The sequence below is a fragment of the Ambystoma mexicanum genome, chromosome 2q (assembly GCF_040938575.1).
Source record: "Ambystoma mexicanum isolate Mex_15411 chromosome 2q, UKY_AmexF1_1, whole genome shotgun sequence".
Lineage (NCBI taxonomy): Eukaryota > Metazoa > Chordata > Amphibia > Caudata > Ambystomatidae > Ambystoma > Ambystoma mexicanum.
Window position 1 is genome coordinate 64,832,796 of NC_090924.1, and position 13,090 is coordinate 64,845,885.

Sequence of the window (13,090 nt, forward strand, 5' to 3'; positions counted from 1 at the left end):
CTTCCCAAAATAAAGCATTTGTTCACCTTGCAGAGACTTATAAACGATCAAATCATGTTTAAAAGGTTCACGAGTATCAGTTAGATTACAATATCTACACATGAGTTGATCAGTGGGAATTTGGCCATATCTTGCTAGTATCTGTTTTGTAAGTAAAGGATTCCAACGGAAACACAGGAAAATGGACCTTGTTATCTAGTTCTGGATAGATAGACAAAAAAGGCGCTATACTAACCAACCTCTTATGGTCAACTAACAGTTGCATTAGTGAGGGATAAGAGTGCAAATCATCAGTTGTGCCAATCCAGTCGTTATTATATAAGGTTAGTTTCACCCTAACTGGATTCTGTACTAGATCTTCAGCAGAGCTGCTGACAGAGTTTAAAATAGCAGCACCTTTCACGAATCAAATTGATCCAAGTACAGCATTGATTCCAAAGTATTTTATTAAGATCCCATGGGGGGAAATACTATCTTCCGAAAAAGGGAAAGCGTTCCCTAGTCTGCTCTTGCCTTTAGGGACACTATCCCCAGCTTGTACCGTATTGCCGCTATCAGCAAGGAATTCAGAAGTCTACACATTTTTGTCCAGTTTATCCCCTTAAGTGCTGTTAAGCTATTTACTGCACTAGGGGGATAGGTTTCAATGCCGTAAAGAAGCTGCGGTACAATTTGACCTTATAGAATTGTATCGCTGGTTTCAGACAATACCTATGATATTTACGATCGACTATAGCCAATTGGGAGGAGAGAGCATGCACAAAATCGTTAAGTCACTGTTTTAATAATAGTATACTAAGCAGAGTTCATCACAATACCTAAATAGGTAATGGATGAAACAATGTCAATTTTTATATCACAAATCTTCCATCGAAATGAACTCATATTCATGGATCTGGAAAGTTGCATCACTTTAGTTTTCTCGGGATTGCCCTTCAAAGAATGTGCTTCAACAAAATCAACAAAAGAATGTATTAGTCGCTGCAGGCCTATCGCAGTGCAGTCGACTAGTAAGCCAATGAATATGGTCTTAGATCACCCAATTTAGGTGAAACAAAGGCTGAAGATTTCATCAAATCGTGTATATCGGCAAGATATAAATTAAACAAACAGGCCGCTGCGTAACCCCACATGCAGTGGGAATAGATCTAAACAGGCCACCAGAGTGGTTTAGACGAACCTGTATCTTTGTGTCGGTATACAGACCCACTATAAGCCTCAAAAGGCCAGTGGGAATTCCCCATACCTAAAGTTTCGACCATAGCCTATTACGGTCGATTGCATCAAATGCAGAGGTAAAATCAAGGGATGCCACAAAGATAGATTCATAGGTCCCGCCCCAAGTGAGATGTTGAAGGCAATTTACCATTAGACCATTTAGCGAGGTCCCCAAATTACGTTGAAACCCTGTTTGCCATTTGCGAAGTATTTGAGAATCTATAAATTCTAGATGAGTCAGCAGAATCGAGGCAAATACTTTGCTCTCAGAGTCTTGGATTGCAATGGGTCGATAATTCTTAGGGCATGATCTATCTCCCCGCTTTGCATTATACGCTTATAAATTATTATTAAAATTAGCATTTAGACACAAAATGCTGCTTGATGATGCAGGAACTGTTTTTGAACATTGACAACTGGCTTGTGCTACCCTGCTGTGTGTATTTGAAGGAAGGGAATTGAGGCGTGCTTAAAATATAACACTAGACAATTGTGTGGAATAAAGTTACGGTTCATGTTAGGTTTTTTGCTCAAACTTAAAGTTGTTTTAGAAGACAGAAGATTGGAATGTTCTCTTGAATCCTCCTAGTGACCCTCGAGGTCAGAACTCCACATCCCTTATCCAACCCGTAAATGACCTATTACGACAGTTTGGTGCCAATGACATCTGACAATACCCCACCGGCTCCCCACCCCAATCGGATTAAGGTGTTTCTTCCATGTTTTCTATTTTCATTGGGGGAATTCCAGACACTGTCACTTGTCTATGTCTCACGTTTTAATTACACTTAATTTATGGTCCTATGTCAGTTACCATTGCCGCTTAAAATAGTCTCTCTCTCTCTCTCCCTCTCCTTCTCCCCCTAACCACCCCCCTCTCTCTCTCTCTCTCTCTCTTAGATTTGCATCCCTTTTTCTCTTATTCTGAACTCTATGTTGATTGGCAGATGTCAAGACTGGTAGTCAGGGTACTTATAAAGGATACTCAGGTAGCCAGCTGTGATCTTCAGGTTACTTTAATCAGGCTACATCACAAGGAGATAGGAAGCACAGTATTAGGAATACCATGCCTAACACCCCCCTTCTTCCACAGCAACAAACACATACCTCAAATAACACTCATTCAACCCAATTCCGAAAACACAGGATGGTTATTCGAACAGGCGTAACTAACCCTCTGGCAGAAGGACCACACAAAACTACCACCCCCAACCAACAAAACAGTATGAAACACCTTTCGCCCACCGCTGCCACCGGAAAGCCTCAAACCTGCCACGTTTGAGCACGGCCTACTCCACCTTGGCCAAACAAACATACAACCAGGAACCCTTAGAAAACACTGAACACCTTGTATCCCATTGCCACTAGTAAATCTTGGAGCTGCCACCCCTAAGCACAAACAGTCCCTATTTGGACTGGCACGAGGACCCACTGCTCCAAAACGAGAAATCAAGCTAACTTGCAGATATCCAACCTAAGCAGGTCTAAAAGGGAACCACAGGCCTTAAACCCACTCACACTCTGCACATATACTCTGTTTCAAACACACTGCAAACACACCTGAGCAACAACCACGCACGGTAGGATTCCAACATGAGCCACACAAACTGAGCCATGACACCCTGGATCTCAAACCGAATCCAACACTTCATCACGCAAAATGAACCTCTGCCGACCTGATGGAAAAGAAACCAAAGTTGCCCCATTATCACAAGAAATACACAAATATAATTGGCATTCAATGTGAACAAATTGAAAGAACAAGAAATCACATTGGCATGGCGGGGCTAAGTTGTTAAGACGGATTTCTGAACTCTGTCCTGGCGGCGCAGAAGTTCAGAAGGCCAACCTAATTACTTGGAACAGGGTAACCTCTGGACAAGCCAGACCAATCAGGGTAGCGATCGTGGCGGTCAAGACTAGGTCTCAAGAGGGGTGAGGGTGACTGAAAGCCCGCAATGAGCACACAAAGCAAGGACACTTACAAACTACTCCAAACAGGTGTTATATTAAAAATATATACACATTTATTCCAAGGCCTTTAAAACAATGACCGTAGCGAGAAATCACAATACAATACAACTCTAGTAAACCAACACATACCAAACCAATACTATATATATACAAATACAAACGAGTCTAAAGCGTTAGATGCACGAAATGTGTAGTCCACCTAAAAGGGAAGGAAAACAGGCAGTGCGAAATAATGCTTAGACCCAGTCTGCCTTCAGAGGCACCTAACTAAAAGGAAGTCCGAGCCCTACGAAGAGTGGAGCCTTGTGCTCAAAAGTACCTGCACACGCTGGTGCCACCGGGCAAAAAGGGGAGTCTCTTCGAGGGAATCAGGCAGTTCAGTTTAGTGCACAAATGAAGAAGAACAGAATTCCGCGACTCAAGCACAGCCTCCACTGTGGGCAGAAGCAGAGCGCGAGTACGGAAAGTCGTGCTGTTTTGAAACAGCGGGGAAAAGCTATGGGCTCCTGCAGGAGGGCGACCAGTTCCTAGCTATGCTACTCACCGGTCCCCGATGCAAGCAGACCCAGGCTTCTCCGCGTCAGTTTCAGTCGCTGGCAGGTTCAGGAGAGCAGGGGACGTCTCGTCGTCGTGTAGATTCTGCAGCAGCAGAGTTGAGTAAAAGATGTCCTAAACGAAGTGAACCCGCACAGTTTGTTACCACAGCAGGGCAACGGAGCGGCCGTGTGTATCTCAGCCAAATGTACACTACTCACTTCAGACCTGGGAACGCCAAGTGTACGAATCGTGTGAGAGTGACAAGGACTCGAAATACTACACAACCTGGCGGCGGTTACAGAGCAAGACTCCTGTGTAGGCTGGTCAGTCTGCTGGATGGCCCAGAGACACTTCCGAAGGCTTACGTGCAGGAGATGGTGAAGATGCCGAGAATAGCTGTTCCCGCTATTCCAAGGGTAGAAGTACCAGTACAGGCCTTCTGGTTCGATCAGAGGTAAAAAGGGTTGCACAAGGCGACAGCAGTGCAGAGGAGCAGTCCTTCAGCGGGTCACCAGCGATTCCTCGGTTCAGCCTCGTGGTTGCAGGATACTTGGCTCCTGTATTCCTTCGTTCGTGAGAACTCAGGAGATCGACCTGGTAGTGGTGTTTCCAGCCCCCTCTTATCCACGGTTCCCTTCGCGCCAAAACCGAGGGGACCCAATGGGAGATCCGCTCATCAACACTCACACCATACGTGGACCTATCACGGACCACGGTGGTCCCATGCATTCACACCACCCTAGACTCTCTGGCACCCAGGATGTGTATTGGGACCAGACATCCCAGCCCACATCCTGGAGGCACACACAAGGCCTGTAGAAGCCCGCGAAAGCATCTGTGTTTCGCGGGAAAGTACATGCCCAAATAAGGAAGGCCCCGGGTCGGCTCGACCTGGGGAAGGTGAAGGGAGCAAGACGGTCAGCGGACAGGACAAAGGAGCCTCGTGGTCTGGCCATTTTGGGAGCCAGGCCACCATTTTGGGCTAAGTGTGAAAAACGCGCTTAAAACGCCAAAAGGAGCTAAAAACACAAGAAACGATCGCTGCCACCAGTCCCGTCCGTGATTCACTTGCACCGATCAGTTATAATCCAAAAAGAGTATCTAGGGCCTGTAGAAGGCTAGAGACCCAAGAGAGCAGTAACTTAGCTTACAGTGCCCTCTTGTGTCATGTTGCACGAAAGCCGCAACATGATAAAAGAAACTACGGAAAACAGCGTTTCCCGGTACTGACTGTCTTAAGGGCATGCCAGTTTCCCCGTAAGAATGGAGCGAAAGCCCAGAGGAGTGCGGCAGAAGGCTGCACTTCTCTGGCAAAGTCTAGATCATGGTGAAAACAACAGCAAAAAGTTTAGGGGTTGCCACATGGAAGGAAAATTACCCACAATTAAGAAATCTTTCCTAACATAAGTCTTCCCTCCAAATCTACCCCATCCAGATCCCCTAACCCTGGACCTGGATACAACTTATTACCCCTCATAGTAATGAGAACAACTCACGTCCAGCTAAACCCAATGGTCTCCTCACTGGAAACTGTAACAACTGACAACTGGATGTGGAGGCGTCCCAACCACACCCGTACTACCAACAGCATGCGGACAGGGTCCTGCCCCACACCTGTTGCTCAATGGACTACCACAAACCCATACTTAAAAAACACATAGACATGTACACCACATAACCACACAACGTTAAAGGGTCACTACCCTCACCCATACTCACAACCTGAAAGGCATGCACCACAACATACTTTACACAAAAGGCATGGGTCACTGCACTCGCCCATGCTCAAAGGTCAAAACATGCACCAACATGCCTTACACCAAAAACCATGGGTTACTACACACACTCGTACTGCAATCGTCCACCAAACAACAACAATGGGGCACCCTTCACACCCATACTAAAATGACTACTGCATGCACCTCACCACTACACTAGGGAAATGGGCTACCACTCACACCCATACTCAAAAACCTCAAAACACTGCGCATGTCTTGCATTATAGGACCATACATAGTGCATCAGCACAACTTCTACCATACTCTACTGTGGCCTAAAATTATTCAAATTGCATTGTTATCATAAAAGTCCATGTTGCATAGTTATAGTATGCAAACCTAAAACATCCTGCAAATCCTCAAACGAATTTAAACTAGCATGTAAACATCATCACCGCAATTTCATGCTAAAAGTCCATGTTGCAACTTAAGATACCTGCAACCCCTCAAAAAACAGTTGAACTAAACATTGCCCCAAGCAAGCAACTCAGTGAATGACATGGATAGAAGAGATAACAGTCTACTTTCCTAAGTACCTGAACCAATGCCATAAAGCATTGCAGCTACTACATGACTCTTCCAATCCAATTTGCAAAAAAACTTCTTCCACCATGCATCTCAGATACTGCTTCTGATAAAAGTTGTGAGCACCTTCTAGTGTCTCCAAGCAAATCATTTAAAGAACACTGGTTGTGTAGACGACGCGTCCCGGGTGCTCTGCCCCAAAACCACTGCGCCTTCCGCTTTACTTGACTATCTCCAATGTGCTCCTTCTCATTCCGCACCGATGGCAGCCTCAAAACAGTCCTAGTTCAGATGAAATAGGATCGCACTCCTCTTACGGTCTCCGGCAGCTCCATGCGCATAAAAAGTTTGACATTTTCCTTGTGGCCTCTGCAGCTTCTGCTATTAGCCCAGACCGGAGGCTTTCTTCCGGGTAACGCTGGCTCATGTTACTGGGTGCCTTACTCTAGCACCCTCAATGTTGGTGCTTCACAACCCACGTCAAGTCATATGATGGTGTTTCGTAACGTACAACAGATTATTCAGCCATCACGAACCAACGTTCCAAACTATCGCCAGCTCCCTCAGCCGGGCTGACGTCACCACTCCACTGAGATCGCTGAGCCACTCGAGGCTCAGCCCTGCCAACCGTCATTACAGTTGACCTATCACAACACTCCTGTAGCAACAGCACCCTATGTGACAGGAGTACTCCAACCACCTTCATGCTTCACGCAGCACACCGGTACAATGTAAAACAATGTAAAGACCTCTGTCACCTGCTTCATCCATATTTCTGAATGTTTCAATTGCGATGTTTCAATTGCGATATATCTGCTGCCATCCGCCAGTATTATAAAACCCACATGGACACAGGCACCCTGTCCAATGTACTGTGCAACCGCTTTAGTCACACACACAGAGATGATCACATTAACCAGACTCCTTGTCCAATGCACAACTCTCCATGGAATGATAAAGATGCAGTCTCTGGCCTCCATGTTGCCCGTTAGTCCTGCAAGGCAAGCACTGACACTCTCATCAGGCTCTGGCACCTACGTGACACTTTTAATTAATTCTGGAGGCAATACAATCGGTGCTCTGCAACTGCACAGTCGCTGGCACCTTTACTGTCTCTGGCACCTTTACTGTCTCTGAGAACTTTACTGTCTCTGGCACCTGTACTTTCACTGGGTGCCTACTGGGACAAGTCTCCCTTACCTCCCTGGGTGGTGGGATTCATCATGAGGGGCAGTGGGTTCCCTCTCCTTTCCTTTGCTCTGTCTCTGATTCCTGTTCTGCACCCCCTGCAGCAGTCTCCTTTCTCCTCTTTGGTAATTCATCCACACAGGTAGCTGTCTTCTCCTAGGTTCTCCAAGGTCCTCAAAAGGCCAGCTTGTCAGGGTACTTATAAAGGATACTCAGGTAGCCAGATGTGATCTTCAGGTTACTTTAATCAGGTTACATCACAAGGAGATAGGAAGCATAGTCTTAGGGAAGCCCACTGGCTCCCACCACTCGGGCTACATCATCACCAACTGCCCTGGGTGGAATCTCATACACTCAGCATTCCAGTGAGTCACACTGCAGGCATTCCAATCATGACCTCATACCTGCAGACACACACCATGCATTCAGGAGGAAGGATAAAGCAGGGGGATAAACATATAATAGGAATACCATTCCTAATAGCAGTTTTATCATCTGTGCATGTGTCCTCATCCCTCCAATGCTAATGTACACCTTCCTTTTTTGTCCCATGCAGAGCTCCCCCTTCTTCCAATCTGTGACACCTGGGACGGAAAGGCCAGCCCATCTCAGAAGATGCATTCCCTGGACGAACCCCTGGACCTGAAGCTCAGCATCTCCAAGCTGAGAGCAGCTGGGGAGAAACGAGACAAGGCGCTGAACAGCACCAAGAACCACAACCATTGTGAAACACTGATGATCCGAGATGACGGCACCACAGCCATGGAGCCGGTATCCCCTTCACCCCCTCCTCACAGTAAGTGCTCCATCCTGGACAACAACAACATACACCTCCTTCATTGTATGAAGCTAACCACATAGTCCGGTGCAGCACTGACAAAGCGATGTTAATGCACCTTAGTTCTTATCTGCATCCAACCTGGTATTCCAGTACTGGAGTGAAAACCCACTGGCAGTGTATCACATTCATTGCCTACAACCACCAGGCTGCTCCAGTAACAAGCCCTTCCCTACAGCTAACCTGTTTTCCATTATAATGCCAAACCAGCTCTGCAAATGCATCTCAGTCCATCTCTGTAGTCACTCTGTTATCCCAGTACTATGCTTAATATTTATACGAATGCCCCCATAGCTCTAGTGACACATGGCCCCCTTGCCCCGGTCCCAAATCTCTAATACACCCCATTCATTGCACGTACCATTGTGAGACCAGCCGTTAGTTAAAACCTAGGTGCAGTTGGTGAGGCCCAAAGGAGGTCCTCTTTAACCGCCTTGAAGCCCCAGAATAGACAACTCTTAATCTAATATCACAAAAGGGGTTTGCAAGACAACCACTTTATCGTTATGTAGCAGGGTTGGCTTTGAGTTGCTCTGCAGCACTAGTTCTGCACCTAATGCAAAGCATTAAGGGCACAGGTCTTTCCCCACAACAAGAACATTCTCCAATGTGGATGGAGTGTGCTTTAACCAACAGGGTGAGCAAAGATCTCCTCAAGCACCACAAAGAGACACCAGGATCCCAACAAGATATACAGAGGGTACTCACCAGGGCAGTTGGCTGCACAGATTACTATTCACAGCTTCACAGTCTTGAAGGCTCTCATAATGGACAGCACTTCAAGGTGGGATGCCACAGGATGGCATTGCTTGTGCAATGAAGCCAAGGCACAGCTTCAGATTCAGGAAGGCTGTCGTAGACAAGTTGGGGGGTCAGCCAGTAATGGGGGCTGGATTTGAATTCTCATTGAGGGTTTAGTCAACATGGTCTCTTCAAAGACGTATGTAAACTAGAGAGGGATTTGCTTGCCTCGACTTCTGGTTGCCAGTGTTTCAAGAGAGGAAGAATTATTTTCATGGGTTCTTGCTGAGAAAGAACAGTGCACCTTCAACCAATTCCTAATTTAGGAATTTCAAGAGCTCACAGGCAAGCTAGCCAATCTCACAATTCTCTTTACAGGAAATATTATGGAATGCGCACAGGTTTTTCCAATTAAGAATTTCCTTTCAAACTATAATGGGACCATCAAACATACAATTGAGAAATTTCCAAAATGACAAATGTCACATTTTTATTTGTACAAAAGGACTTACTTATTACATTTGTATTACCAGCCTATATTAAGCTGGGTTGCTAGTAGTGCTCGTGGCGAATACATTTTAATGAGTGCTCATTTAAAAAACACACACATGGTTTAAACAAAAACAAACGCTTTCTTCAATTATTTGGATTTTTTGGGCAGCACTGATCTAAAGAGACCTATCTTGACACTTGGCCAGTGTGGGGAAAGCACAACTGCATACGCTCACATAAACTGCAAAACCGCAGGATCCGTAGGTTTCCTAAACCATGGATATTTTATGGCACTGCATAGTTTTAAGGGGATTTCCTATTTTCAGAGATTTCTGTAACATTTGCTGACCTCAGTATTTTATTTCATTGTCAGCTGCCCCTAACACAGTAAAATATATACGAATGCAGGTAGTTCTCATTCCATGTAAAAATGAACGGCAATACAGCCGAAGCTCAATTCTGCCTCACAATCTATCTATGCAGTTCCAGCACTAACATCTACATGTGCCTTTGACAAAGTGCCACTGTTTATTTGTAGCTCTGTCTGATGCCCTCTAACACACAACCTTGCCAGTGAAGCTCTATCCTTAACTGTGGCACACCCTGCTCCCACAAGCCAAGAAAGAAGTTGCTCCTCACCACATTCACCTGCTCTTGCCTCTTTCTTTCAGGATTCTTCTCTCACAGCAAGTTCCGGGACAAGGTGGATTCCCCATTCTCCTGCCCTCCAATGATCGACCTCAGCTTGTCACCCCACTCGGGAATGGACTCGCCAAGCAGCAACTCCCTGTCCCCTGACAGGCACATGAATGGAGATGCAATCCATTCCTCCCCTCCGCCAGTGAGTCCAATATGCCAGCTGTAATTCACCAAAAGCATGAGCATGAAGCTGGGATTAGAGAGGGAAGGGGGTGGGAATAAGAATGGGAGGCAGTAGTACATGTCTAACGATTTTTGCTCCCCTGCATTAAAATGAATCTTTGGCACTGTCGGTCTCTTGCGTACAAAAGAACACAAAGAGATGCTGTAGAAAAAAGGATACACCAGAGGAACCTGGGAGACCAACTTCATGACCGATTCTAGGAAGGTGAGGGCACATTGACCAGTTTCAACAAAGAAAGCTACGGCAACCCGCAGGGAGGAAAATCAACTCAAGTCCCCACCCTTTGGCAGCACATAATGCTTTGGCTCTTGGCAAATCAAGGCTCAAAAGAGACCTAAGATACCTGTCAATCGTATACAGCAGTAGGGCAGTGTCATAAAACCAAGTGGAGGTCAATAAGACACAGACTAAAGGAGCAGTTTAAAGGAATTTTGTTGAGGAAGCAATGGCAATGAAAGGGATTCCACTCAACACAATAACAGGATGGACTCTGCTCACTTAGAAAGAAATATGAAACAAATAACAGGATAGCTCAGCCTCCCACTGAAACACGCAAGCAAGTGAGGAACAAAATAACAGGATGATTTCTCCTCTGGTGTAGTAAATAAATCAAAATGTCAGTTTCAGATTTAACCGTCTCAAAGTCCAAGTCCACAGGGGATGAAAGTCACTTGTAGTCTGCGGTGTTTTGAGTGGTGTCCTCAACACTTCATTTCCCAAAATCCAGTGGGTTTCATCCACTTCTCCTTCACTTGTTCTGTGGGGCCTTTGACCAGGGGGTCGCCCACCGTCAATGTGCAGAAATGGGTGACCACTGGAAGGAGGGCAAGTGTCCTCAACGGCAGGTCCCAGACCGCTGTGCAGTTTTGGCCAGGTTGGCTGGAGTCAGAGGGAAGGACTGTTAACTCTGATGTTCTCCATTCACTCTGATTTTCTCTGAATAATCCCCAATAATCTTCTTTGGCTGTCTTCCTCACGTCTCTCAATCCTCTTGCTCCTATGGGTTCCCCTTTCTCTTCACTTTCACTACTCACTCCAACTCCTGAGCTCCTCTCACCTCTTTGTCACCAGATGTTAGGCAGCATATCTGGGGCACCATCGCTTTGTGTCTCTGCCTTGCCCAGGCTATCTTTATCACCTCCCAGAGGGTCTGGCAAAAGTGGGAAGTAGAGAGGAACATCCCAGGGAGAGACTAACCAACCACAAGTCCTACATTAAAACTATAAACCATCCTCATAACCATACCAGCTGCTTAGGGAGACAAGCTTAAGTTCCCTTAAGATAAATAGAGGCCTATCAAACAAAAGGCCTATGACAGAAAGGGCTGAGAGTCCAGAGATGTAGCGTACTTGGAGACACGAGTCTAGAAGGAGATGCAACAAGAGGCCAGAAGAGAGACCCAGGGGCTGGGGATAGGGGGTCTTGGGAGGCTGGGGCGAGGAGGAAATAGGAGGTTGGAGGGGAGAGCATGTCCTAGGGTGCTGGAGAGAGAAGGTTCCCAGGGGCCTGGGAAAAGTAAGACCCAGTGGGATTGGGAGATGAAAATACAGGAAGCTTAATACATGCCCAAGAGGAAGGGGAAAGAAGACCTAGGAAGCTGGGGAAAAGAGAGCAGAGAGGTTTGAGGGTGAACTAAGAGATTGGGGATAGAAGGGCACACAGAGTTGGAAGAGGGATATTGAAAAGTTAGTCCTGCGCTTACAGAGGTGTCTAAGCAGAGGATAGTGAGCGAAGGTAAAGAGAAGGTGATTGGCTGTCACCTTGTGAGGTGACTGGTTAACTGCTTCACTTTTCTTTCTTGGTTCCAGCCATGCTTTCCCCTGTGGTTTTGTTTATTATTTCTTCACCTGTGCCAAGGGCGCCAAGCACACACGCCATGTGGTCTCCCCATGACCAACATACTTAATCTGTTCCAAAAGGACCATGCTGATAGTTGAAACCTTGGCATAAGTCCCTGCCGGGCTCATGGGAGAGGGTGGGATAGTACAGCGGATCACCGCCGACACTGCACCCGGCCCTGCATCACATAGCAGGAGATGAGACCTGGCCAACCTGGTCACCGCACCCTGGATCCCCAGACCAATGCAGGGTGCTTCGTCACAGCAGGTAACAACTGCAGCCCTGATCATCAAAAAAAGTAGCAATGCGCACACACCTCCAAACGTAAACTGCCATGGGCCAGCTGCAGGTGTCAAACTAAAGATAGACACTCCAAGAGAGGGGCCAAGTAAGAGCCAAGGTCTCACTCATCCTTCAAAGAGGGAAAGATGAATCTTACAACAGAGCGTTAAGAGATGTGCAAACACAGGCCTCTAAAATCAGACTAAAATCTTCAAGGGGTCCTAGATGTACACCATGGGCCGTCTTCTGCCGTTGCACCTTTTGAAAGCCTGCTTCCACTGCAAAAGTTCATTGGAAAAAGGGAAGTGCTCTAAGAAACATTAGGCTACTTTTTGTAGAGGAACTGAAGCAGGAACTGCCATCAGTGAGGTGTCAATGTACCTGTGCCGCAGCCCCAAGACCATTGCATCTGAAAACCTGGTGAATGCCCAGCCTCCGGCCTATCCCGAAAAGGCTGACTTTTCATCTGTGGCCCTGGCGGCATCGAAGTTGATCATATTATACAGGGAGAAGGAAAGCAGGTATGTTTTATCAAACATTAAATGGAGCAAACCTTGTCGCTCACGACAAGCACATCAAGCCTCTTTCCAGACCCTAAATAAAGCTAGAACAACAGGATCTGAGTCCTGTTAAAGAAAGCCACTGCATATGAACAAGGCACGCCAAGGCAATTAGGAACCAAGACATCGTTTTAAAAGGAAAAGGACCTTATGCACATGTGTACGAGTGGACTAACTCTAGGTGTAGCTGTAGTGGCCTAATATAAAACTCTGCGCACAACGTTGATTTGAGGAA

At 46.4% G+C, this 13,090-nt stretch overlaps 1 protein-coding gene across 7 annotated transcripts in view; it reads left to right on the forward strand.

Moving 5' to 3' along the window:
- Positions 1-13,090, forward strand: part of GLIS2 (GLIS family zinc finger 2) — a 306,268-nt gene that overhangs the window by 258,630 nt on the left and 34,548 nt on the right. For all 7 annotated transcript variants that reach the window (XM_069646842.1, XM_069646841.1, XM_069646845.1 and 4 more), the window contains 2 exons: positions 7,777-8,016; positions 9,963-10,132. In XM_069646842.1, coding sequence (XP_069502943.1) covers positions 7,836-8,016; positions 9,963-10,132 — 351 coding nt within the window. In that variant the 5' untranslated portion in view covers positions 7,777-7,835. The remainder of the gene's footprint in view (positions 1-7,776; positions 8,017-9,962; positions 10,133-13,090) is intronic.